The 27,908-nt window shown below is 48.6% G+C and overlaps 1 protein-coding gene across 8 annotated transcripts in view; it reads right to left on the minus strand.

Moving 5' to 3' along the window:
* The window catches only part of TCF7 (transcription factor 7), a 57,179-nt gene extending 32,248 nt beyond the window's left edge, over positions 1-24,931 (minus strand). For 2 of the 8 annotated variants that reach the window (XM_085236952.1, XM_085236951.1), the window contains exons 1-3: positions 24,310-24,931; positions 24,145-24,211; positions 23,801-23,907 (exon numbers count right to left, since the gene is read on the minus strand). In XM_085236952.1, coding sequence (XP_085093078.1) covers positions 23,801-23,907; positions 24,145-24,211; positions 24,310-24,504 — 369 coding nt within the window. In that variant the 5' untranslated portion in view covers positions 24,505-24,931. Of the gene's footprint in view, positions 1-23,800; positions 23,911-24,144; positions 24,212-24,309 lie in introns of all 8 variants that reach the window. The other 6 variants (XM_085236953.1, XM_085236949.1, XM_085236948.1 and 3 more) reach the window with 4 other exon arrangements.
* Between the last annotated feature and the right edge of the window lie 2,977 nt (positions 24,932-27,908).

Below are 27,908 nucleotides of genomic sequence, written 5' to 3' on the forward strand. Positions count from 1 at the left end.
AAGCAGAGCTCTAAAAATGCCTCCTACCATCCAGACACCTCATTATCTCACTCCTTTCTTAGCAGGTGCTTTAAAGAGAAACATTTGACTGAGAGAAAAGAAAATTAATCCATTTGTGAATGCCCAGATCCTCCTATTAGTACTGGCTGCCCATTTTTTCTTCAGCAAGTTGCACCACTGAAGCTGGCTTGCCTACATTCTTTGTAGGTAATGTAATTCTCATGTAAAAGAGTCTGTGGCTATCACACGTCGCTTGTTACCTTCCTTCCACAAAGAGCAGCGAAGGCAGAATTTGGAGAACTTGACTTTATGGCTGATTTGCTCTATGCGATACAGCAGAATCTTGGTTTATCATGACAAACAACGTGAGAAACAGGGCCAAATAATCAGATTTCCATCTCCCAGCATCGGCAGCACCTGGTGCTCAGGGATGGGATGCAAGCACCTCCCCATGAGTAATGAGCATCATCCCCACGAGTCAGGCGTTACTCACACGCAGAGCCAGGAGTGCAGGCTTGGAACAGGAACATGGCAAGAGATCTCACATATGTAGCTGTGCATGTTGGTGTTGAAACAGTTTACTAGGCTGCAAAGCAAAGTGCTCTGCGCTCTGGCCATGGGTTGGGTGACCCAACAGCTGCTGGGAGCTCCAGAACTGTGGCTGCCCCCACCAGAGCTTGCCCTGCTGTGCTTCCAGCTGCTTGCACCCATCTGCTTTGCCAGGGAAAACTCAGAGCTCTGCTTGCTGAAGGGAGCAGGAGAGCAAGGACTGATCTCTAGCAGCTCAGCATGCACTGCAATCACAGTTTTACAAAACACATCACGGTAGCAACAATTTGCTCCTGTTCTCCTCCCTCCTGATCCAGTGCTCGTGGAACGTGTCATGTCTTAACCAAACACAGCACGGAGCAGAGCACGGTGCCAGGTGAGTCACCCCAAATAGCTCATTGTGTCATACAACCACACTGGCAAGCCCTACAACTGCATGTGGAAGTCGTGAAGCTCCACAAGGAGACAGAGAGACTGAAACAGCTGACATAAAAGCATCCTTCCCATAAAGCTGTTGAAGGGCATCTGTGCAGTTGTAGAAAAAAAAAGGACCAAAGTGCAGAGCTGCCCTTCAGCACTGACCTCATGTGCAGACCTTGGTGCTGGGGCTGCTGCTGACACCAGCTTCATCCCTGTTTCGAAAGCACCCCCACCTGCAGCATCCTCCCTCCACGAGTCACCAACCTGCTGCCATGGCAGCAGGAATGGGAAAGTGGAGGAGCTGGGGAGGATGGAGTTCAGCCCCAGATAATGTGGGAGAAGGATGACAACGGGGAACAGCTCTCTGCTCCAGAAGAGACAGAAGCAGAGACCCAAACTGCCCCCTCACCTGTATCTACCACTGAGGGCTGGGGAAATGCTGCGTCATCCCCCTCCAGGGGAAGGCTGGAGGACAAGAAAGGCACTTGCCTCCATTCCAGTCTCTAAAACCTTAGAGGTCTCCCTGGCTGCAGAATATCAATGGGATAATAAGGAGTAGTTTGTGGGATTGGGATAATTTTCTGTAGAGGTATTTTGAATGAGCAGGATCACCACCACCTGGCAACAACGTGAATTGAAGGTGTAGCTGAAGCCCTCTTTGGCTTCAGGAGAGGTTAGAAGGAGATGCATTTACTTCTGCTTTCCAAAATAAAGTAATTAACTTCTTTTTCTTCATTCGGTCAGATGAGCATAAGTAAATGGCACAGAAAAAAATGGCACACACGAACCCATACTGGATTCCATGGTTCTCAGCTCACGATTTCATGATGCAATTCTCAGATTGAAATTAAATGACTGCTTTTTTTTATGGTTAGTCATGCAACCTTCCTCTGAGATCTGAATGTCATGCTGGGTCAAGTTCTCTCCTTCCTCTACACACTCACAATTCTAAGGAATATGTAGGTCAAATTCTACACAGTCACTCCTGTGAAGCTATTATTTCAAATTATATGTCAATTACGTACGTTGAATTTGGCAACTCTTCCTTTTAAATGCAAACCTGCTTGAGAACTTTAAAACTCTTGGTATCTGCAGTAAAATATGTTGCCTCCCAGTTGTGATCCTGGAGCAGACAGGACCTGCCACGAACAGAAGTTGTGTTCATCGAGGAGCTGTGCAGTGGCCCCTGAAATCAATTGCCATGGGTCACAAAAACCACCAACAGAAAACCTCAGCACCACAGCAATGCTCGTACCAAGAGAGAGACAGAGAACTGAATGGGTGGGAAAAGCAACCATTCTGCAACCGAGACAAAAGCTGTTCATCTATAGCTTCCCATACCTTCTGTAATAACCTCTACCTTTACCAATGCAGAAGATCTGTACAGAGAGGAAAATTATGTCCACGCATAGCTCAGGTGGAGCTGGGGTGGCTGGACTAGAGTTGGGATCTAAAGAAAACATTAAAGAACCATACTCCTTGTTTTGCATAGGACAGTACACTTAAACAAGCACCTAAAGCACAGAAATAAGCATAATTCATTTTCTTTCACCTAATTTGGTCATATGCAAAGAGATGGATGGCATTACCCACACGGAAACCAAAAATCTAAGAACTCGAGCACAGCTGATGATTTGAACAATTAAATGAAGAAATCCAAGCAGAATTAGATGAAGATGAAAGAGAATTTCTGAATGACGCCTTCTGGAACCTTTGTTCAGCCCTAAGAGCACCATGTACCGGTTGGTCAGCTCTGATGGTAGGACATGAGATGCTACCACTTCTGGGGTTTGCCTTCGTTGACGAAAGATTTTGGATTTGTGGGTTAATTATCAGAGGTAACTCTCTTTTTCGTTGAAGCAGAATTCTGACAAAAAGACAGAAACCAGCAACTGGTCAAACAAGAGAAAACCCAACTATTGGAAACGTGGGCAGAGTCACACTGGGAGGCCAAGGCCTCCGACTTTCTGAAGCAGCTTTCCCTCAGCTCGGTGGCACAATTGCTCTGCATTTAGAGCCCGAGCAGATTGCAGGCTCCTGGGGAAGCTGGAGAGCACGATTTGAGCACTGCCAGCTCCCAGACCACATGAATCATGCGCTCAGATTTTCAAATTCAAAACATCCAAGAAAAATTACCCCCTTGGATACCATGGAGGTCCTAAAATGGCTTCGGGATGTGGATTTAGCTTTGCTTCCCTGCCTGCTGGTGAAATGCCCCCCGTGGGCCATGCCTGGTGCCAGCTCAGACGCACCGCGGCAGTTCTCCCTCACGGTTCAGGTTTTGCTGCATCTATCCGAGGAAGAGGTGCTGGCCATGTGAGCAGGAGCAGCCTTCGTGAGCAAATTTAGCAAAGAAAAGGAAGTTTGGCTGGCTTTGAGGTAAAGTCAGTTAAAGTCATGGTATAGTAATGAGGTAAAATAACCGAAGATACGCACCTCATGTTGTCCTAATCTCTGTTGAATCAATTGCACTGAAAGAGGCTGATAAAGAAGTGTACGCTTCATTCTGTACAAAATACATGTTCTGAGTCCAGATACCATGTTAAATGTTGCAGCCCACAGCAAGCTGACCTGTGGGAATATCTTTCAGTTTGTCCTAAATTTTCTCACAGTATGGATACTTAGGTGTGCTCAGAACAGGAACAGGAGTGGTTGCCATTGAAACTGAACAGGGCTTAGGCAGCAGAGACCTCAATATCCAACCAACAAAGCTTTTATGTATCAAGACAAAAAAACATTTACTAAGTCCTTGATCTCGTATGCATAAGCCCAACACTTACAAATGCATCCAAATAATGTTATGCACAAGTTGTCAGGCTGATTTCAACAAAGCCATCCACACATGGGAAATCATTTCCCTACGTGAGCACTCTCAGGTCTGAGCCTTACACACAGCAAAGGCTTTGGGAACGATGCCCATGGAAAAGGCTGTAACGTCAGTTAGGGAACAAAAGACCTCTGAGTACTCGATCTCCACCAGAAATCTTTACTGTCCATACAAATCTGACAAGATCTGAGTTTTTAATATCTAATCTGTAGGTTGTTCTACGTGGAACACCAGCCTCTTGCCATGGGACTTTGGCCACTATCAGTACAAACCTCTCCTGTAGGCAGATTGTATGGGGAAAGCCACAGCTGTATCAAAAGCTTACACCAGGCAGCCTGTGTTCATTATTTGAGAGAATTACAGAACGGAATAAGGATTAAGCCAATAAAATATGCAGACATTAAACAGCCATCTTTAGAATTTTATCTAAAATCCTGCAGTGTTTTTAGAGAATGAGACCCTTTGTGCTGAGCATGCTAGCAGCAGTATGGAAAAGGGTAAAGAGTTGTATATATGAATTGTATTATAGAATTATCCTTCCCACCACAAAACTGTAGGCTGGAAAACAGCTAGAGATGAGCTTCCCAGGAGTTTGCACATGAGCACATCCTACCTGGCAGCAGTGTTCATGGGAATTTGAGGACATGGCTCTTTTCTGTGAATAATTTCTCAAGCAACAGGAATAACCAAGATGTAGAGTGGAAGAGCAAAACTGGATAAGAAAAACTAGGGGAAAAGAAGGAGTCCCAAGAGAGTGAAACCTTCATGGCTTCCCCTGCTGCTGTCAGCCTGCAGACCATGCCCAGATGTTCACATCCCACCCTACCTATGAATGTACATGTTCAAGGATGCCTTATTCCTGCTTCAAAACTAAAGAAAACAGGTTACCCAGCAGAAAAGAGATCATTTTTGCCACTAACGTGTTTTGAGGGTGTAGGATACAGCACTCCCAGCCTCTGCCTTTACTTGTCATTTCGTGTGCATAGCAGCAGATCAAATTCTTTCCTGAAAAGATAAAGCACTTCTGTGCAGTGCTTGTATTAAAGACAAACTGTAAGTGCGGGGTTATAATTTATTTATGTACATTAGAAACTAGCTAATTTGCACTAGTGACTAGATACCCTATTGGAGGTTTTCATATTTTATGAATCAGCGAGCAAGCTAATGAACAAACAATTAAGGAGCGAAGAAAGAAATGTACTTTGTTACTTTTAGTGAGCTCTAATAATACATTATATTAGTGAATACACTTTGTTAAAGCGTGGCAGTCTAGACAGTAACCCACATGCTGTGGTCAGGTAGTTCAGAAAGCAGCACATAGCAATGAGAAGGCAGCACAGTGTGAGGCTGCCCAGCTCTGCTGGGCCAAGCTGCAGAGGGTGAGGGCTGGGGACAGCCTGGTCTGAGTAGGAGAGCAAACGGCTGGGATGAAGATCTGCTGCTTGGAGAGATCTGGGCTTGGGTCCTCAAACGCAGCAATGTGCCAGGAGAGCTGCAGTGTGCATGGAGAGGCCAACGCACTTGGGGGATGCGTGGGGATGCAGCAGTGGGAGAAGGACGGGGAGCTCACAGCCTGCCCACCCCTCACGCACCTTCAGCACAGTGCAGTGAGCACATCACAGGGGGCTTAGCGTGAGACAGGGCAGCTGGCCATGAGGCAGCCCCCTGCCCCAACCCTGCTCCACTGCTGGCTCCCAAAACGCTCCCCTATGCTGGCTCCCAGTTGTCCCTTCCGGCCCCACAGCCCCACTCACTACCATGGCCACAGCTCACGGTCCCTTTTAGGGCGGCTATAAAGCTGGTAAACACTTGGACTCGTCTGACAAAACATTCAAGCAGGAGGAAATGGGGTGTGTGCAGAAATACTCCATTACGTATTGTAATGGCAGACATTAATTCAACGTTAATAATACTTTGCACTTTTCAATCACATATTCTAAACCCCTTCAGATAGGTGGGGAAGCATTTGGATGAAGATTACTGGGCAGAGCCCAAAGGTGTATTCTTCCCTTAGGCATAAGGAGATGAAGTGACTTGTCAGAGTGGCAGTGCTGGGAAGAAATCTACATCTCCACATTTCCAGACCTACATTCCCATCTAGTTGCCAGAAAGAGGAGTTAATTTAAATATTACCGTTTGCTGACCTACTTACAACTACCATCAAAACTTGGAAGTAGCGATCAAGTATTCTCCCCTCCATGCTCGGGCTTTTTTAGGATAACACTATCTTTGAAGTACGCCTTTCAGCCGCATTAAACAGACAGATCATTATTATTTGCTCCACTTTCTTAACGAGTCCCTGTTTGCTGCTATTCACTGCTGCAGTTTGGATAGGCTCGAGCTCAGTTGCACAGCCCTGCAAAGCATCTCCCTGGCACTGCAGTGCGTGTGTTAGCATCGGTGTGTGGCTGCAGTCACACCGTGCCCAGCGAGAGGGGAGCATCTCTGCAGAGAGACCAGAAAGTTTGGGACCGTGCATCTGCTCTGTTTGTCCTCTTCCCCTTGCTTTTCTAAACAGCCCTCTCCTTCCTCAGCCAGCCCATCTTCAGCACTTATTGGGCCACTCTGTCACCTTTTACAGTCAGCCTTCCTCTGCATCACAAAAACCCCAAACCCTTTCCTGCTTGCACACAGAACTACAGGCACAGCTGAATGTCAACAACCACAGCATGCAGCTGAAAACACTCTCCGGGCCCTTCCCAGCACACAGCATCCCCCGTGCACAGCCCTCCTCTGCAGGTTCCCAGTGTCACGGTTATTCTGCTCTGATGCTGGGATGGGGAACAGAGGCTTCAACCCCCCGCCTTAGGGGTTGTTGACAGAGAACATGTGAAGCGGGCAGAGGAAATGGTCAGCGCAGTGCCTGGCTCTGCGGGCTGAGCAGTGCTTCCCAAGTAGGTCATGTCCTGCAGAGGGGAAATCACGGCTGCTGGACCCAGCGTGTGGTTGAGCAGCCCCAAAATGCCCCTGTCACACTGACCACACTGCGTGCAACCCTGCATCCCCGCATCCCCACATCCCACAGCTGGTTTCTGGCCTCAGCCCCGCTGGCTCCTCCACCCCAGCGAGATGCCACCCCGAATCCCTCCAAACCCTCACCACCCTCCCGAGCCCACCCAGCTCATAGCAGCCGTTAGCCATCCCCAGCCTCGCAGTAACCTCCCTCCATGCAAACTGTTTACAGACATTTATCGAGGTGCGCCAGGTGTGGATGCGGTTACCAGCCTGCTGACTGTTTACCTCATCCTCCGTTCAGCATCACATTGTCACAGACTGTATGCAGGCATCAGATAACGGCGCACAGCCCTGCACACCCGGCTCACACATGCACACGGAGACGCGGTTCACGCGCAACCCTCGCAGCAAACCGCACACCGACTATCAGCCTCATCTCTCTTTTTTTTGCTGAAGTAAATTACACTGAATTTTTTTTTTAATTTTTTTTTTTTTTTTACCCCTTTTCAAAGCCAATACACAAATGACAGGATGTTGTTGAAGGAAAATATGAGCTTTCATAAGCTATTATTATTAGCACATGCGCACCTCGCCGCCGCTTTGATCTTACTGTAGGTTCGTGTTTGTTCCCCCTGAACTCAACCCCGATGTCTGTTCTGATAGAGATCACCAACAATTAAAGTGGGATTTGCCAGCCCGAGCTGCGGGGTGACTGCAGGGGGACGTTCTGCAGAATGCACGATGCACAGCTCTCCCGAAGCCTCTTGGCTGTGATGAGGTGTTTGCTGTAAAGCGGAAGGGTGGTAATGTGTACTGAATAAGCACCCTTTGATATTCTGCATGTGAGTTAAGAGCATGTTCAGGTTTTGTTTGCAGCGGAACTGTACTTCTTCCATTGTTTTCTGAGCAGAAAAAAAAAAAAAGAAATAGTAGAAGCAACGTTCAAAAAAAAGCTGCTCTAAAAACGGTGTCGGTTTGATTTCAGGCAGTCAGTGACCAAAGTGAGTTTCTATATGCTATTATCTATGGTTTTTAAAGCCCCTGCTGACAGCTGGAGCCCGCCCCGAGCAGCAGTGCCAGCCCTGAGCTGTCCCTCCACTGCCTTCACAGGAGCTGTTTGCTGAGTTCCAACCCATTACACGTCTGCAAAGGCACTGAAGGCAGTGGGATTTACAGCCAGCACTCAGGGCACTGTGTGGGCATGGAGCACAGAGAGAAAGGGCAGCAATCAGGTGCAAGGAAGTGGCTGTCCAGTGAGCAAATATGACTGCATTATAAATGATGGGTATTCTCACAGATGAGAGCCTCCAGCACCTGGCTGTGTTCATGCAGGCTTAGTGCTGTGCAGACACAGCACTGCACACCTTCATCTCTGAGAAGGATACAGAGGGAGCTGAGCACAGCACATTTTTTAAGGCAAATGGAGGGAATGGGTGAAAGGGAAAAATCTAACAGGGATAGGTGATATCTTATAGTCTGCTTTCAGACCTGAGCAATGCTCTAATATAGCAATGGGCAACAAAGGCAACACATGGGGATGGGAGCTCCAATGGCTGGAGAACCATCTGGGAGGGGATCTCGCCCATCCATCCTTCCCTGCTATCGCTGCTGAGCCTCAGTGAGTGCCCCAGATCTGGAGGTGACACACAGCACATCCCCAAACCCGGGGCTGTTTGCACTCGGGGTGATGGAAGCAGCAGGCTGGAAAGGGACATGTGAAGAGCTGTCCGTCAGGAGCAAAAGAGTTGGGAGCAAGAGATGCTTGCTCAACAACAAATAACAAAACAGCATCAAGGGAGCATGAGAAGTTTTGGAGAAAGCCAAAGAAAAGGAAAAGTTTGAAGAATTCCACAAACACCCGATCAGCCCCAACGGGAACAGGCGATCGCAGGAGGCAGCGGCAGCCAGCGCTGCTGAGCGACGTTTCCATCAGTGTCCTGCCAGCAGTGCCATTACTGGATTATCAGGGCGGATTAAGACTTTAGCCAATTACCCTGACTGCTAAATTGTAGATTGTCTAGACTTCTTCGTGTTCAACAACACACATAATGTTTTCCCTTTATCGTTACGCCATCGGCCCGCTCCTGCGGGACGCATCCTGCGTGGTGCAGGTGAGCCCTGCCTGCAGCTCGGCACGGCCCTGCGTGCAGACAGATTTATTTCAGACAGGATTCTCATAAATTCAGAACGACTTCCAACTTTCTTGACTAGGAGATCAAAGAAGTGAGCATTTGCTTCGTGCCATCTGCAGAGCTGCTCGACAGGGCCACGCAGTCTGGGTGGGGGGGAGGAGAAGGGAAAAAAGAAAGTCTCGGAGATTATGCCCTCAAAAACAAGCTCGAATGCCACCCTCACATTAAAAAGCCCTGGTTGGCAGTAACAATTAATTTCTTAACTGAAACCCGCCCAACTGTGTCCAAGTGTTTTAATTTGCCTATTGCTACAATATGCAAGGGAGCTGGCAGTAATGGATTTGCAATTAAAACTAAAACTGGCAAAGAAATCGCAAAGCTGGCAAAAGAGCTAATCTGCAAGCCATGATCACAAGATTACAAAGTGTTTATGCACATGCTAATTACCCGCGCACATAGCTGAGAATGACTTATAGAAGAGAAGCCTGGCTTCGTGTGATCTCAGCCTCTGGATCCGGCCGGCCCAGCCGACATCGCGCCTGCTTCCCACAGCTCCCACTGCCATCAGAGCTGTCCTGGTGCACGCTCATGGAAGCAGCAAGAGGGACAAGGGATGGGGAGGTCTGGAGCCCTCGCTGCCATCCGGCTCCTGGCACTGCCAAGAGCCTTCGCCTGGCCCACAACTGGAGCACGGAGCCTGTAAGTGTGAGGTGAGCACCACGTGTAATGCATTTACACCTGGTTATTCACCGCCCTTGACGTCAACCTGCTGTCTCCTGCCTCTAGAAATAGCTATCCCCATCAGTCCTTGGAGAGCAGCAGGTCTCAGTGCCCCCAGCCCAGCAACGGACACTGCAACACTGAGTGCAAATGTGTGCGTGATGCTGCGAGAGCAGAACCCACACCAACCAGCTGCAAAAGGACAGGCTGGGAAGGGGACGAAAAGGACGCAAAAGTGATCAAACATCCATGTAATTAGCTAAGAACAGAATGTGACAGTGGTCAGGGGCACCATGACGAGCAATTTGGAACCACAGGAGAGAATTTCAAGGAGAAAAGTGTGGCAGAATAGTCCCGGAATAAAAGGCTGCTGGGAAAACTGAGATTCTTTAATATATGGGATTAAGGATTGCCAGTATCCTCAGGGAGGAAATGCAAATGGGGTTCAGACCATTTTTTCCATAAAAATTAGGAAGGAGAAAGAATAGACTTTGAAGTTCAACATGTTAGTAAATGAAAGCAACAGCAAAGGAGACACAAAGAGAAAGCAAACCCTGGACGCCTAGAATTATGTCTTAAACACTTGATACTGAAAGACAGAACCCGAGGTGATGAGGAGACTTCCCTTCATGCTATGCACAGATCCCAGAAAATCTGTAGATTAGAAACTGCCTGAGAAAAAAGCATTGCACAACAAAGGTAGGATGGAGTGCAGCATTCAAATGGGATTCTTCAAGCCTTATTCAGCCAGACCAGGATGACGAGGATGCAAGGATGGATGCTTTTGCATGCACAAAGAAAGGATTTGATGGTTGGAATAGCTGATCTCAGCGGTCTTTTCCAACCTTAATGATTCTATGATTGACTCCATGATTTCTGGAGGTGCTCTTTGCTCTATGAAATGGTGGCTGGAGCCGTGGCACCGAATGACCTGAGGGGATATCAGGAACTCAGTGAAGAGATTTGCAGGCTTGCTGCATTGAAGGGGCTGGCTGCTCCTGATTGATATGCTCATGGAAGTCCAGTCTGCAGAACAGAAATACATAGCAAGGATGCACTATTCATAGCTGGCAGAGGATGGATCATCTTTGTGGTGACATCCTGGAGGTATCAATGGCTCGGTGCTGGGAGCCAGTGGAAAAGGGCAATTTGTGTTTGGCTGATGATGGCTGCAGCCTGTGTGCTTGTGTAAAGCAATTACAGAGTGAGCTTAGCCCATCATTACTGGTGGCCACGGAATGCCATGTGTCAGGAAATGGCATCTGATCATCACCAATGCAGATAAGCGTTCCGGACATAATTAGTGCTACAGAAAGGGTGATTCAAGGGAGAAGAGCTCCAAAACTGGGCTTGGAGATGGATTTATCCATCCCTATCTGCAATGCACTGCCAAGCAGCTGATGGTAAATCCAGCCACTGGGGTGGCCGGGTGAAATTCAGTAGTCTGTGACACAGAGATGATAAACGATGATAAAAGAGAAGATGATATGACGTTGGTTCCTTCACACCATAATCTCGATAGCTCTACAGCTTTTCCTTGTTCCAAGTGAGATATGTGGACTATAAGAACTTAAAAAATGCAACAGAACCACAAACTTCTGTTGTTGATGATGTTTCTAAATACATTTGAGAGAATTTCTTTCCTGATGTGCAAAGGTTGGGCTGGCTGCTCTTGTGAAGCAGAATCTAGATTCCAGAAGCTGCTGCTGGGGTCTGCTGCTTCGCCTTGCTCAAGGAGAGACCCATGTAGAACTGCTGCCTATTTAAAGTCATCTACAAACCAGTTTAATAAAAGCTGACTGCATCTGCTTCCATGTTATTAGTTCTGCCCCAAAACTCTGTTCCTGGCAACACAATGTTCCACGCTAATGAGCCAAATCTTCCCCTCCCATGGCAGCACTCCTAAACCTCCACACCATTCAGTTCACAAAGTTACCACCCTGTTTTTCCCTCGGGGGAGGGAAGGATTGCAGCTGCAGAGGGGGTTCTTCAAATAATATGAAGGCCAGAGATCTGTGGGAAAATCTGCTCTCAGACAAATAGCACTTGGGGGCATCTGCAGAGAGAACCAGCCCCTCTTTGCTTCTGTCTGGGTCCCACGTCCTTCTGGCAGCAACGTTTTTTATGAACCACGCAGCCATTAATCCCCTGCCAGTTCATACACCCTACCATCCTCTGTGGGCAGACAGCACAGAGTGGGAGATAATGCTGCAGGGAAGTGGTATTTATTTCAGCTGGATTTTGTGGCTTCATGGGAGAGTTTCTACTCGGGGCAGTTATTTCTCGCTCACTCCTCCTGCAAGAAGGAGGGATCTGGTGCAGGCTATGGAGACCGTTCTCAGCTCCTCTTCCTGTGAATTTTCACCCATTTTTGCCACTTCCCTCCACGCAGCACCGACCTCGAGATAAACAGCAATCTGAGGATCTCATTCCGTCTGCAACACCCCGTGATGCTTCTCGGATTAAAGAGAAATCAGATAACCCTCATTACCTGACTGAAACTCGCTGCTAGACTTTTATTTAGAAGCGATAACGTTGGAGAGCCGGGCTGGAGCTCGGCTGCCCACCCCCCATCACCCCACTGCCCAGTGCAGGGGCTGCAGGCTCTCCTGCTCACTGTGCACCCAGCAGTCGGCTGCACCCGCTTGTGCCCACGTTCCCCGTGTTCCTCACGGCCGGGCTGAAGTCATCCACCGGCCTCCTCTAATGCTTTTGGTTACAAACCTCTCTGTGCCACATGTGACATCTGCCTGCAAAAGATTTCATTCACTTCTGACTTCGCCTCCAGCCATTCACTGACAAACTGGCAGCTAACGACTGCTAACAAATGATTTCCTAGAGATTACGGTTGGAAGCCAAAAGAGTTCCAAGATAAATAGACTCATTCTTCGTGACAAGGAATGTGAATTATGCATCCAGGGGTTTGGTACATGTGTCCAAAAAGTACGCGGTGCAATCCCGGAGGTTGTACTCATCAGTGCATTGCAAGCGGGTAAATAGGAACGACATTTCGTCCTGGGCTTCACAGCAGGGATCTGTGCACTGTGTGTGTTTGGGGCAGCACGCTGGACCGCCCAACCACTGCTTCCACCCAACAAATGTCATCCATGAAATTACCATTTAAGTTGAAAAAATGATTTGTTTTTAAAGCGCGAGAACGGTGGTTTCAGGGTCACCTGCGACTTAATAATAGATTATGAAATCACAGCTTGTTTAATATCCGAAAGCTAATGGTCTCACAAGCAGCACAGCTCACTCTCTTTTAGTCAGTTTTCCTCTGATCACTCTAACACCTCCCATTGCAGCAGCCTGCTCTGGATTTGGGGACAATTATTCTGTATGGACGTGGCTTTGCCTGCAGGGCTCTGCAAAGCTCACTTGCACATAAAATGATAACGCTTCAAAACACTCCTGGAGGAAACTGAGCCCCAGACAGACGAGCTGCTTGGGGACCTGGAGCAGAAGCTGGGATAAAACCACGCTTCCTCCATTGCATCCCCGCACGCAGGTACAAGACTATCCGGTTCCTCTGCTGTAAAACTTGGTAGCATGCCTCACTTCTTACCTGATTTCGAGAACATCCTGTGTTAACACACAAACAACTGGCATTACTAATGTCTGTGTAGCTGGTTATTTACGTGGCACCTGGTGCTCTCTGGTAATAGGATCGCTGGGCTCCGTATCAAACTGCAGGGCACAGGCAGAGGAGCAGCTCCCACCCATGGCACCAGCAGGGCACCCGCCAGGAGAGACACAGATTTACAAAGAAATAACAATAGGCCAACAGTGATGCTTTTTGAAGTGGATGCTTATCTTTCACAGACTCACACTTCCAGCACTGCAGCCTGCCTCATCCCTCCGCATGCATTTCCATACAGATCCATATATTGCATGGGTAGGAGTAGCAGATTACTGTTTGAAAAAACATTATTTTTGCAAAGCTTAAATATCTGTATGTAGTTATTTACCATTTTCAGTTAGTGCCAATTACCAAATGTCCGGCACTGATGATAACAGGTAACTTGCTGCCCACTGGAGTGAAGAAACGAAATCTTTACAATGTTTTTGTTCAAGAGCTGCTAAGAATCGCAGAGCTCCATCCTAGCAGTGCACAGCTATTGTTTGAACTGCATTCTGCTCCCAGCAGGAAAAGCCCAGACTCCATCAGAATACCAGGAAACCTGTCAGATATAACCCTGGTTTCAGCCATCCAATCAGTTACAGAAAACAGACTTAGGACCCAGGCATGACGTTAACTTTAAGGCAGAAGTGTTCAAAACTTCTGGGGGCTCCTTCCAAATGTACCTGTTGCATTATACAGAGCATGTATGCCAACGTGTGAGTCAACATTTCTTAGTATTTAGTTGGAAAGACACTGATTGTATTTAGAATTGAATGCATTTATTCTGTGATGTCTGGAAGATCATTGTCTTGTGGAGGTGTTCCCACATCCATCTGTTTCAGGGAGCTAAGCAACAGCAAACACATCTTGTAGAGCATTTGAGCCTTCAGAGCTACTAGCAGCCTGCAAGAACTCAACAGATGGATTAAAATCCTCAAGAGAAGGCTGCCACTGGAAAACTGCAGGGCCAAACAAGGAACAAGAGCTGCCCTCTATGTTAAACCAAACTGTAGTATGACTGCAGCCCTCACAATGAAGCACTTTGAGCTGCATTTCTTGAAGAGTTTTTATCCTACCCCATTAGCATCACAGCTACATCTGACTTATACAAGACTTCAGCCTAAATGATTTTCACGCCAGCTATTTTTGGAGCAATGTAATTTTCTTTAACACCTTGTTATTTCATTCAAGATCACCAAAGAGTTGACTCCAATTACAAAAGCAAACTGATTTTGAAGCAAACTGTTTCCAGTCAGCCTTAGAGGAGCTATGCACTTAAAACCTTGGACAAACCCAAACCCCAACCTTCAAACACTTGGATGTCTGCAGGCGCGTGGCTCCAGCATCCCCATCCCTGCTTACAAAAGACAAACGCAAACAGAGATCAGCATTGAAGACTCCACCAGTTTTCGGAAAGCTATCCCTATAGTAATGATTTCAAACAAATAACAGGCCAAAAACAAAACACAGCAGCAATAAAATAAAATCTGATGAGCTCTTCAAAAAGATCTTGAGTGATATCAGCTGGCACGGCTCTGTTGTCTATCCCAGAGCTATGGCAGTGTACCCCAGCCAGGGCTTTGCTGCACACACACCAAAGGCAGCAGGCTGTACCCCTCCATTCTTCAAAACCAAAGCCAAATTCTGATTGCTGGGATGAGGAAGAAATTTTTGTTGTGGATATATTACTGCATAATTACTGCAGATCTCATTTACTTTCTTTTGAATACTACAGCAGATACAAAGGCCAGGCAGATGTGCTGCTCCTCGTGTTATCATCTGATGCTCTAGGTTTGACAGCCTACTGAACATCAGTGTGTCTGTTGGAGGAAAAAGAAAATATTCTATGGATAAGATTGGGAAAATCCAACAGATACCATCAACCACTGCCACACTGACAGCGAGGAACACTGACATGCCAAAGAAAAAATCATCGACCAATTTTCTCAATATAATAAGGTTTAGAAATCCATGGATACGATCAAAAAGGAACACCGCTGGGTAAGAAACTATTCTTACTATGGGACCAGAACGTGGAAAATTCCACAAAGCACAAATGTTGCTAAGAATATTCAAAAGTCAAAGCTTTCTGTGGGTGTGCATGCATTGAGATGTCAACACAACTATTTCACGATCACCAAAATTGCTACTAGCCTGCATCCTCTCCAAACGGCTATTTTTAGGAGCCAGCCTTTCATGTGGTGTAACGATGTGGATTTTACAAGAGCATTTATAATGTGTTTCATATGGTGCACAGTCCTGGAGAAATTGCTTTGTATCAGAGAAAGTTAAACAGAAAGGTTTGGGGTCGTTTTTCTCTTTTCACTTCTTACTTCGTATGACTGCTGCTGCCTTGGATTTAAGGTGATTATGCACATTTTCATTTCTCCTACACGACTACATGGACTGTCCAACAGCACACGGAAACACGAGCATGGCACAATGTGCTGCCATGAGAGTCACCTGGATGCCCACAGCCCCCATCACCTCCCACGGTCAGATTTCAAAGCTCACCCTGCCACACTGCATGAGATACAGCAGGAAGTCAGAGCTCAAAGGGCAGCCCTCAGCCTGGGTTATGCTGGTGTCAGGGGCTGCGTGCCGTCTCCCACGCTGGAATGGGCCTTTCTTCTTGAAGGGCAAAGTCATACAAAGCATAATTTGTAGATGAAGAATACTCCTCCTCACTGTCTGTCCCAGCTCCCACAGCCATGACAGGAGATCACCAGCCTGGCCATGCTAGGACCTGCACCTTTCACATGGAAGATTTACAAGGATCTATTAGCAAAGAGGGTCTATTTTTCCCCGTGGAGTCATCTCTTCAGACATTCCACATTCCTGATCACTTTAAGCTCTTTACTGGAAGACTGTCACCTAAACAATTATTCTATAAGCATGTTTATTATTTCCCCCTTGTGCTGAGACAGGCTCACCTCATGACCCCAGACCCACCTGATGACCTCAAGCCTTTGTATCTTCCCTTCACTTAGTCCCAGCAGGGGAGAACCCCAGTTTACACTCCTCAGAACAAACCACAGCAGAAAACAAATTCTACATATAGCACAGAAGTGGAATTACTTTTAAAGTAATTACTTTTTTGGTCAGTCCACATTACTACATAGCTCTACAAAACAGACGTGTACTTTGTATGTTATAGCTCAATGGAACAAAGGAGACTCTGTTGAGACTTTTTTTTTTTTGCCTATCATTTAATCAAGTGTAAAGCTCTTATAACCACAGGGAAAAAGTGCCCTAGATTCTAGCATCCAGCTTTACTTTGGTTTTGAAAACTTCCCACAGCATTGTGGTGCTTATTGTTTTGTTTAACAAAACAATACTAACTCTGGGACCCACGAAACACAATGAAGCGGATTCCTCTAGCTGCAGCTGAGCTGTGGTTAGCAGCACAGAGGACAGGATGGCAGCAGGAAGCCACGGCAGAACATTTTGCCCAGAGCCATGGGATGCTCCAGGCAGGTACTGCTCTGTTGGATGGGTTTTCCTCACCTTTCTTATCTCAGCCCTGACCTCACTTGGCAAAAGCAGAACAGGCCTTCCTAACCTTGTGGAGGGTCTTGATTTATAAACATTCAATGGCAAATATTAGCGAAAAGGGCCAGAGGATGCAGCAGCGGTATGTCATCATGCAGGTAGGCACTCATGAAGGAGAGAGCTGTTTTCCAAGATCATTTGGAGGTGACCAAGAAAAAGATCCTGCTGTAATCAAGACGTAGAGACACATGGTGTTGCAATCACTTCCTCTGAGAAGCCGAGCAGGTGGGTTTGAGCCAGCAGCATGTGCTGAAGTGGCAACCCCAGGGCAAGGATGAGGCACATGGCTTACGTGAGCAGATGGCTCGGTGTGGCCGGGCCGGGCTGGGCCAAGGCTGAATCCTCATCCACACTGCGAGGTGCCCAGCAGCCGGCCGGAGCCTTGCCCAGGCTGCTGGACAGCCAGGGATGGGCGTGAGGTTGTCCCTGAATCAGCGGGATTAAAACTGGGAAACGAGCAGCTCTGTCTCCTGTTACCAACCTCTGAGTCACCTAGTCCTACCAAACCTCTGCTCCTGCCTCCAGACACAGAGATTAAAGAGTGAGTATCATGTTGTGTGTATTTTTAAAGAGATCTTTGGAAGAACAGCACATGAAAGAGCCTGTGCGGGGGTACTGACACCTCCCGGCTTGGCAGCACTATGGGATTTTGTCAGGCTGAGGAGCTCTCCCTGCTGCAGCAGCTCTGCAGAGAGTCCAGGAAGCGGTGCGAACCTGCTCTCCTATTTTTGTGCCCTCCACCCACTGTGGGTGAATGAGGTAAGAGCACAGATGCATCAGGCTGGGAGAGATGCTGATGCCAGCTATCTCCCAGCACAGGCAGCAGTGAGCTGGAGTGGGAAAGGCATGGGAAAACGAGGAAAAGCAGCAGCAACTGGAAGGAGATGCGTGATGTGCGTTACAGGATTGTGCAAAGCATCGGAAGGCTGGGATGGGAGAGGTCTGTGCTGGGCAGCGAGGTGGTTCCTCCTCAGACAGGCAGGAGATGATCCTTAAGGGTTTGCATCAGGAATTCCCGACACACATGTGGAGCAGGGATTTTAGCAGCTGCACAGCAGCACGTGCTGAGCTGCTGTTCCTCCAGGCCTGCCCTGTGCAGCACAGCCTCCCCACAACAGAGGCTGCACTGAGCCAGGTCCTCCCTTTACCCTCCTTGTGGTGAATTAGCGGGGGGGGGGTCAAAGGCCAAACCATCCAGAATGAACACTAAATTCGTTCTCTCTGTATCACTCAGAGCCAAAGGGCAGACAAGGCGGCGCGGGTGTGAAATTAATGTCAAAGCATAGATGTTCCCTCAAAACTGTTGATGTTTCTCACTATTCGACTGTGATCTGCCACTGACTGCCATGGCACGCACACGGACACCGTCCGGAGCAGACTGCAATCTCAGGTCTGCAGCTCACACCACCTCTACCCTGAAACCTGCTGATCCTGCAGATCACACTGCGGATAGAGAGGGATACAATCAGAGATTGGGATCTGCCCCTTCACAGATGATCTGCGAGGGCAGCCCAAGTCATCCTACAGACCTCGCCACGTCTCGCCGAGCCACAGAAGTGCCCGTGTGGTTACTCAGACAGGAACCCCAGAACAGCAAATGCAGGCAAACCCAAATGCATGGATTTGTCAGATTTTTCTCCCAAATGCAGGAATGGAGCGGTGCCTATAGACCTGTTGCAGAAAGCTGGCTGTGAGATGCTGCGACATCCTCTGCTTCCCAGAGCTGCCGCTTCCCTCCCCACTCCCTCCATCAGGGCTCGGGATAGCAGGCGGAGCGGCTCTGCTTTCATCTCGGACACACCGTGTGCCACTAACCCCCAAACCACTTTGTTCTTCCCAGTTAAAGTTTCAAAACCATTAATCATTAACATGGATGAGCTTTGGGAGCTCGGGTTTATGCTGTTTTGCTTTTCTCTCCTAATTCTCAACCAGTTGAGCTAAGAACATCTCGTGAACTGCAACAGCTGGGAGCTCGCAGGAACAGTGCCCTCACATAGCACAGTGCCGGAGCAGCTCCTCATCAGCAGCCAGCTCAGGTCCTGTGAAGGAATGCCAGGGGGAGAGCAGATACTGTTGGGCCATCTAAATCACGTGCAGAGTTATTCACAGGCAAGGATTTACATAAAACTCGCTTTTGTTTCCCTGTGACATTTTTCTCTCTCTTTTTTTCGTTCCAAACAACTTTAAAAATAAGGTTATATTAGACCACACACACGCAGCGCTGTATCATGTCGCTGCTTCTTAAGCAGAGCTCTCTAATTTATTTCAAAGGGAAGTTTTGCTTCAAAATTGAGGGTGTGATATGAACTCAGAAATTAACGCAAGAATTTTCCTTGGGGGGAACCAAGACTGAATCAGACATGCAATAAATGACCTCGGAAGCCCTGCACCTCAGTACATCCACCTATCCAACAGCACCTTTAACATAAAACATTATTTTCACCATTCTCCCGTCTCAAGCTAGGTAGAAGAGCTGGAAAAAGTGGATTTGCTTTTTTATTTATTCATGTGTCTGTCTGCTAAAAGACCCATCCATCATCAGTCGCTGCACTCCTAATGTTCTCTGCCAGGAACATAATCATTTTTTGGGACAGGGCACTGTCATGGGGAGGTCCCATAGCACAAGTCCTGCTACCAGGAAGCCTGCCTGGTGCTGGTGTTGCTCTTGTTCTGCTGGATCTGCACAGAGCTGCAGCTGCCAGCCTCTGCCAACTAGGGCACCACACCTGGAGAGAGATGCATCAGCCCCTCACCGGGACAAACCCCAACCGAGTGGAAATTGGGGACTTTTGCCACTTGTTTCAACAGAATCAGAACATCACATAGGAAAAAAGAACATTAAACCATTGCTCTGACAGGGCAAGCCAGGATAGAAAGACCTCTGTAAAGAAGCAGCTGAGCTGCAGATTTCTTTCACGAAATGCTGAAGCCAACAGCCTCCCTCCAAAGGATGGAGCAGACTGGGGAAGGGGGTACAGCAGCAGCAGCAGCCAGCCCCAGAGCTCAGCAGTTCGTGCTCCTTCAGCATCTGTCCAGCATAGGGCAGCATTAAAGCTTTGCCCCTGGGACCAATCCTCTCCTTCTAACCACTGAAGGAGACTTTCAGCTCTGTGCTTTTTGACCTCATGATACACATTTGGGACCTGTGGCCCCGGGCCAGCAGTAGCTGCACTTTGATCTTGCCCTGCCCAAGGGGACATTTCAAACCCACTGAATGGAAAGCAAACTTGAGGAGCTGGGCAGACCTCGGGAACATCTGCATTATTTCCTAGGCCAGCTGTCTCATGCGGGGGCTGGAAGTGTGCAGATTCAGAAGGTACCGCCACCCTTTTGCTCCTACATGAGCTCCAGTTAGAGAGCTTAATAGCTAAGAAAATGATTTTCCAAAGAAATAGAGACTCTTGGCCCTACGTTTCTCCCACAAGAGCAGGACGTAGCCCAGTGCCTCAGCTTCCTATACAGAACATTTACATCCCGCCAGCCCACACCCCACTGGTGCCTGAACACAAGAAGGATGCAGTGAGGGTGGGAGGACAGAACCCCCCACAACCAAGGCAGGGCATGGAGCAGAGCCCAACCCCTGGGCATGGGATGGGGCCGTGCAGCCCCTGCTTCACAAACCTATGCACAGAAGGAACTTATAAATGCTCCTCCTAACATTTAACTACCACATGGTACAAGATATAACAATGCTCAGAAAACCCCCTCGGGTCTCAACTCAATTATACAACTGTAGCAAGAAAAATATTTTAATCTGATCAAAGTGTTAACATGTTTGACCATGTCTGACCTCTAATGTTTGTAACCACCTAAAAGGCTGATGTTCTTACTAAGGATGTACCTTAATTTGATTTAAAGTCATTTGTACTATTTAAAAAAGGATATAGTTTTATGATTTTGTATTTCATTTAGAAAAACAGTTCCTCAATGCATTAATATTCTCTGGAAGTTTCTTGCAGATTTCTAACCCGAAAATCCCATGTATTCTGCCCTGGGAAATACTGAACTTTTTCCAAGCATCAGGAGAGCAAAAGCAGACTCGTGCTACACACATGTGACAGCTGAGAGCTGAGTGAGAAACGGTTCTCCTGGTGCCTTGAAAAACATCAAGATTTCAGATGTGTTCGCAGTCTATGCTGAGATGCTCCTGACCCGTTGTGCCCAGAGCAGCCAGTGGCTATTTATGCTCCCACAACACTGGAAACCTGAGCTCCAGCTGCTCTATCCCCAATTCCAGCATTCCCAGCTGCCCCGCTGCCCTCCCTGCTTTCTTTGCCATTTCTGCAGCCACTGATGGATACCTGTGCATGCTCAGAATGGTGCCCATCTGGCCGAGCTGCCCTAAAAAGCAGCCTGTGTTGGCAGCCCGCTGCCTGCTGAGCTGGATGCTGCTGCAGGTTGGCTCTGGCCACATCCTGCACTAGGTGGGGGCCCAGCACATCAGCTGGCTCCGCGTTGCTGCTGATGTCAGGTACCCAGACATGCTCAGCGCATCACTCAGAAGCAACAGCAGCACGTGTAAATAACACCAGTGGGTTTGTTTTGATAGAAGATACAGTTTGGGTTATGGAGATGGAGGGAGCCCAGCAGGCTGCCGGGTGAGCATCACCAGGGCAGAGCCAACCTGAGCAAAACAAAACCAAACTGATGCTACCAAGCAACTAAAACTGCAGAACAGCCAGCAGCACTACAGCGATGCCAGCAGCGCTCTGGGACGGCTCCAGCACCACTCACAGCACCCCGAGCACTGCAGCAATAATGGGGCTTGCTGGTGCAGGGCTGGGCAGGGGCTCAGCCTGCAGCCTCAGGGCTGAGTGGCCTCTGCCCTTCTGCACGGTGTTTGTCAAGTAGCTAAGTGCAAAACCTTGGTATTGTGCAAAAGCACACACCTGGGTTCACGTTTTTCATTTTTTGTTTTTCAGGACTCTGAAATTAATCCTAACAGCAAACAACTGTTTCCAGGAAGCCCCATTAACCAAAAATACCAACCATCAAACGCACGCATGACTGCAATCCATAATCCCATCCACTCACACAACCTTCCCTCCAACTCACACTAGAACATTAATTAAATGCACTTCTGTGGAGGGTTAATATCTGAGATCTCTGGTCACAGATCTGACCTCCAATTACTGAAGCGGTCGCCAGATCACAGCTCGCAATGCACACAGCAGTAATACATATGAGAGCAATACACTATATGGTGATAGGATGTACACCATCAACATAAACACAAGAAAAAACGGCTCAGAAATATACACTGGAAGAATTACTGAACCAACACCAAAACCCAAAGGAATGGCCAGCCTTGAGAAAGGAGATTTCTCCCCCTAATCTCCGGTAACACATTTTTAGCACAAAACACTGAATTGGCTTTTTAAGCAACATATGAAACACTGCAGGATCCCAGCAGACCCAACCAACGCTCACTAAGGCCGCAGGTGACTTCAGTGGCTCTCAGGGAATCATTCCCTCTCTGCTGCTCAGTTTACTCCTCTGTGAGTTCCGCGCAGCCTATTCACATCTATCTGTTGCTCCAACAATAAACTCTTGGGTTTTTTACACTCTCAAGGGGAAAGGCAATTCACAAACCACAATCTACTTTTCAGCTTAATTGCTAATAAATAGGCTATTGCACTTTGTTGCCCATCTAGTAAGGGTTTAAGATTAAAAAAAATATCCTGCTACAATGAATAGGTTAATGCAACTTTGAACTTGAACAGATTCTACACCAGAGAGCAAACTAAATGCGTTTCAATGAGACAAATTTTGTATCATCGATTACAATTCATCAGTACAGCAGCTTTGTCTTTCAGAGGCGTGGAGGGAACACCTGGATCTCGGAAGAAGGGACACAAGATGGGAAACAACAGAAGAGTTGCTTGTTCTGAGAGCAGCGAGGCCGTGTGCCAACACCTTTTCTTGCTGTAAGCTGAAGGCAACTCCAAGATGCAGAGATCCCCCAAACTGCCCCTGATCTCACAGGAGCTGCACCTCCTGTGTCAGCGGGGCAATGCAGGGATACATCTACTAGAGGGACCAGTCTCCTCCTGCCTGACCGGAGAGCAGACTGAGATAGGAGGACACAGCACTGATTGCCACGAGCAGCATTTTATCACACTTCATTTCCCATGCCACGATCCATCTATTTCTCATAACACCAATTTGAAATCCCTACCCCTCTTAGCAAACCAAGTGCTTACATTGAGGAGGGCATTCTAGATTCTTCATAGCTTAAAAACTAAAATACACTGAACGATGTTCTGTTCTCATCAGCCTACTGTAAATATGGAATAGCACTTGAAATGAATGCGGCAATGCTGGCTCCCCTGAAATGACACGAGCACAGCCCCTATGTGCTGCAGCATCGGGAAATTCTAAAGTTCTGGTGGAAATGGCAATGGGCAAAGATAGCTCTTGTACAGAAGCGTTTAGTTCAATTATTCATATAGCAAAACTTTTTGTAAGCATTAAATGATACAGAGATGCTAAAGGTGATTTGACACGAGAGGGAAAAACTTTATGGGAAGACTGGAACAGCCATCCAACTGCACGAGACTGAAAAACCTCCATTGCCATTTCAGACTTTAAGATTTAAGTTTAAGATCCTCTTTCCGGGTCATCACCCACAGCAGAGTCCCAGCCGGCCGCAGGCCCCAGGCAGGCCATCTCATGAGCAGATATGTCAAACTGAAGCTGAGGCACGGGACACAGCTCTGGACACCAACACCAGCAGCTGCTCACCTCCAGACCCAGATAATGGAAGGGCCATTTCCACATTAGAGCTTAGGATCTGACTGTTGGCAGCACAAAGGCAAGCCTAGAGAACGGTATCTGTGAAGAAGCTCCCCCAGTAATTCGGAGAGAAGCAGCGCTTGCTACTGAGAATCACTCCCCCTTCCATGAGGCAGCACCAGGCATTTTAGACACAATTTGTCAGAAAAAAGCACACATAGGTGCCCGCAAGGTACTTGCAGCACAGAGAGGCCACCAAAGGTCTCAGTAAGGAGAGGATGCACTCACCAGAGGTGACATAGATCCGTTTGGCAGATAGGGGTCTGAGAGCATGAGGAAGGGGTAGCCAGAGTACGCAGATCCTTTATACATCCCTGGGTCCTGGTGCTTCATACCTGCTAAAATCAGAGTTCCCCATCACGATCTGCCTTACGACAGGTGGCTGCTCTGCCTGTCGGGGTGGGACGGAAGAGGTGATGGTGTATTTGGGAGCCTTTCGGCTCCGTAATCCCAAAGGAGCACACTGTAAGGGTGTGAGGGTCCCGGGGGGAGCCCCAGCTACCGGGCTGGGAGCGGGGCTGGAGGGGGCCGGGAAGGAGAGAGGAACAGCCACGAGGATCGCCGACACTAACCATCTTCCATGTGGTCCGGGAGCTTCTCCTGATAAACCCTCTGCGGATCCTGCACGCGGCGGATGGCCTGGATGGGAGGAGAGAGAGAGAGAAGGGCAGAGCGGGGTTGGCGGGGGGGGGGAGGACGGCGCGAGGCGGGGGGGCCGTGCGGGGCGGCCGGCTCACCTCAGGGTCCGCGGCGGCGGCGGGACTGCCGCTACCCTCGGACTCGTTCACCAGCGAGGACTTGAGATCGGCCAGATCGCGCTCGGTGAAGGCGTTCTCGGGGATCTTCTCCTCCTGCTCGCCCTCATCCTTGAAGGCCAGCATCTCGTCGGTGGCCCCCAGGTCGTCCCCTCCGCCGCTGCCCAGTTGCGGCATGTCGCTCCCGCCGCGCAGAACTTCCCCGCAGTTTTGTTCTCACCGCGATTCCTCCTCGCGTCCGTCTGCGCGTAGGTTGGTTGTTTTTTTTTTTCCTCCTCCTCTCCCTCAATTATTTTGCTTTCGGAAAAAAAAGACTTCGCTCCCTCTAAATTTTTCTTTCTAAACTTTTTTTTTTCCCCTCCCCTCTCTAAATTCTAACAAACTTTTTTTTTTTTCCTTATAAATGTTACCCCCTTCTCCTAAATTCCCGTTCGAATCTCCCTAAAAAATAATAATACAAAAATTTCCTTTCTTAAATCTTTTTCTCCCCCCCTCCCTCCTTCCCTCCCGGCAGCTGGCGGGGGGCTCTGCAGCCTGCAGCCGGGCAGGCGTCGCGGGATGCCGCGCTCGGCACTGCCCCCCCCCCCCCCGGTGCCGCCCCCCGGCCCGAGCCCCGCAAAGTTTCTCTGGGAGCAGCGGGCGCCGGCGGCAGCCAGAGGCACGGAGCGCCCGGTGCCTGTGTGCGAGCGCGGCGGCGCGGCGGCCAAGGGCTGCCGACATCAAAGCGGCCGCCGGGTGATTGGCAGCGCCGGGGAGGGGCCGGGGGCGGGCGCGCACTCGCACACACCCGCGCGCACACGAACCCGCGCGCGCACAGCCGAGCGTGCAGCCCGCGCGCGCGGTCGGAAAGGGTTGTCTGACTTAAAGGGACAGCGGGGGGAGGGAGGGGTGTGCGGTGCTGCTGGGGTGCGGGGCTGTGATGTGGCGCTGCATGGCATGGCATGGTACAGCATGGCATGGCAGTGCGTGGTAAAGCACGGTGTGGCATTGCATGGTGCAGCACGATGTGCTACTGCATGGTACAGCATGGCATGGCAGTCCATGGTACAGCACACTGTGGCACTGCATGGTACAGCACGGCTTGGCATTGCATGGTACAGCACGGTGTGCTATTGCATGGTACAGCATGGCATGGCATTGCATGGTACAGGACAGCACTGCATTGCATGGTATAGCACGGTGTGCTATTGCATGATACAGCATGGCATGGCATTGCATGGTGCAGCATGGTGTGGTACTGCATGGTACAGCACAGCATGGCATTGCGTGGTATGGCATGGTGTTGACTGCATGGCATGGTGCAGCACAGCATGGCATGGCATTGTATGGCATGGTACAGCACAGCATGGTATTGCATAGTTCAGCATGGTGTTGCATTGCATGATACAGCATGGCATTGCATTGCATAGCATGGCATGGTACAGAACAGCGTTGCATTGCATGACATAGTACAGCACAGCGTGGCATGGCATAGTACAGCATGGTGTTGCATTGCATGGCATTGCACGGTACAGCACAACACACATTGCATTGCGTAGTATAGCACAAGACAGCATTACATGGCATGGCGTTGTACAGCACAGCATTGTGTGGGGTCGCGTGGCCACAACATGGCACAGCACAGCATTGCATGGCACCACTTGGCATGGCTAGGGGCACAGTGAAGCCATGTAAGTTTGTTTGCACGCACACCTTGTGCACATCTGTGCACTTACACTTAGCTCTGCTCACACATCAGTGTTCACATGTACACACACACGCATCTGCACACACACACCTGTGCACACACAAGTGCAGGCAAACTTATGAGCATACACTTATCTGCTCACACACACATCTGCACACACATCTTTGTACCCAGCTCTGGCACAGCATGGCACGGCATGATACGGCACAGTGTGGCATGGCATGGCATGGCATGGTACAGCACAGCAAACTGTACGTGTATGTAGGTGCTAGTGTGCACACACTGCTGCACACACATCCTCATGCACGGTTCTGCACATGCAGCTGCATATACACCTGTGCACACACATAGCTCTGTGTGCACTCTTCTGTGTGCACACAGCCTGTACATGTGCACCAGCACACTGCTCCTGTGCTGCTCCTGGGCTGCTCACACTATAGATGTGTGTATGCCTGAGTTGGAGAGACCCACAGGGATCACTGCATCCAACTCCTGGCTCACCGTCAGCACCCACTGCACACTCCTGACACACACCAGCACTTGCACACCCGCACGGATCACTGCACACAGCAGCACCAACCAAGACACAGTTGCACACGGCAGCACGCACAGCCCCACAAGAGCACACGCAGCTGCACGAGCGCTGCACACTCACAGCTGCTCACAAATATTCCAGCACAGATCAGAGGGCAGAAGTATTTGCACACATCTGAAGGCGCACACGTGTGCACACACAGCAGTGGCACTTCCATGCAGGCAGTGCACATGTGGCTGCACACACACACCCTGCCATGCACCGCCTGTGCAGCCCCCAGCCCCGGCTGCGATGTTGGGTTGCAGAAAATGCTCAGCCCCGAGGGTCGGGAAACCCGAAATGAACATCTTTGCAGCCAATGTGAAGGCAGCAGACACTTGTGTGTCGGCGTCAGATTTTTTCTGAAGCAGTTCCCATGGAAAAGGAAACTCCCCATCTCCTCTGATCGCGTACGACAGGTCCTGTGCATGTCTCCGGTAGCTTGAAAAAACACACCGATATTTATTTTCCTTAATTAAGATTGCATAAGATAGCCCTGGGTCCTGGAGACTTTTCTACAGACTGTAATGACGCCATGTAAATTGTTTTTTATGACCCAATATACTACATATTGTCGCATTCAGCCCTTGAATAGGAAGCTAAAAATCTCGGTCCCTATTTTTCTTGTTAATTAGGGTATTATTACTATGGATATAATCTCATTACTTTTGGGGGAGGAGAAGAACTAGTCGGAGCCACTTTGAGAAGTGCTGAATGTATTTAAATGAAGCAAAATCCGTCTTTCTGCTAATTGCTGCTCTTGCACACTGCTCTTATTTCGGGGGCTGAAGGAGATGGGATTGGGGGTGGGGGGCACAGCGTGCATCTCTGCTCCCCCACCCCATAGGAAACTCTGTGGATTTCCATCCTTTTAAACATCACTAAAAAAAAAAAAAAAAGCCAAAAAAAAAAACAACCAAAAATGCTGCAGCCACTCGGAGCGAGAATAATTTGAATGAAATATTTGCTGCTTTCAGATTTTTTAATTTTTTTTTTTTCCTTTTCAGATGATCCTCTTGTTTTGCATGTGAAAAAAATCGTCTGAGATTTACAGCCCTCCCAAACGGAGATAAAGCCTTGGCAATGAGTTGGAAACCTGTTGTAATCTGTGATCCAGGAAACAAAGAGCCTCATTAATGCAGAGACTTTGGTGAGCCTTTGATGTTAGCTAGCATAGCATTCACTCTCGGTTCCATTTGCATTTAAACATTCATAAAAACATCATCTCTGCTTCCTTTGCCTTAAGCAATTTAGGAGTAAAGTATAGCTTCTATTTAAAGAAACCCACTGTGGTGAGGCTCAGAATACAAATATCACATA

The sequence above is a fragment of the Meleagris gallopavo genome, chromosome 15 (genome assembly GCF_905368555.1).
Source record: "Meleagris gallopavo chromosome 15, MGAL_WU_HG_1.1, whole genome shotgun sequence".
In the NCBI taxonomy this organism is placed as follows: domain Eukaryota; kingdom Metazoa; phylum Chordata; class Aves; order Galliformes; family Phasianidae; genus Meleagris; species Meleagris gallopavo.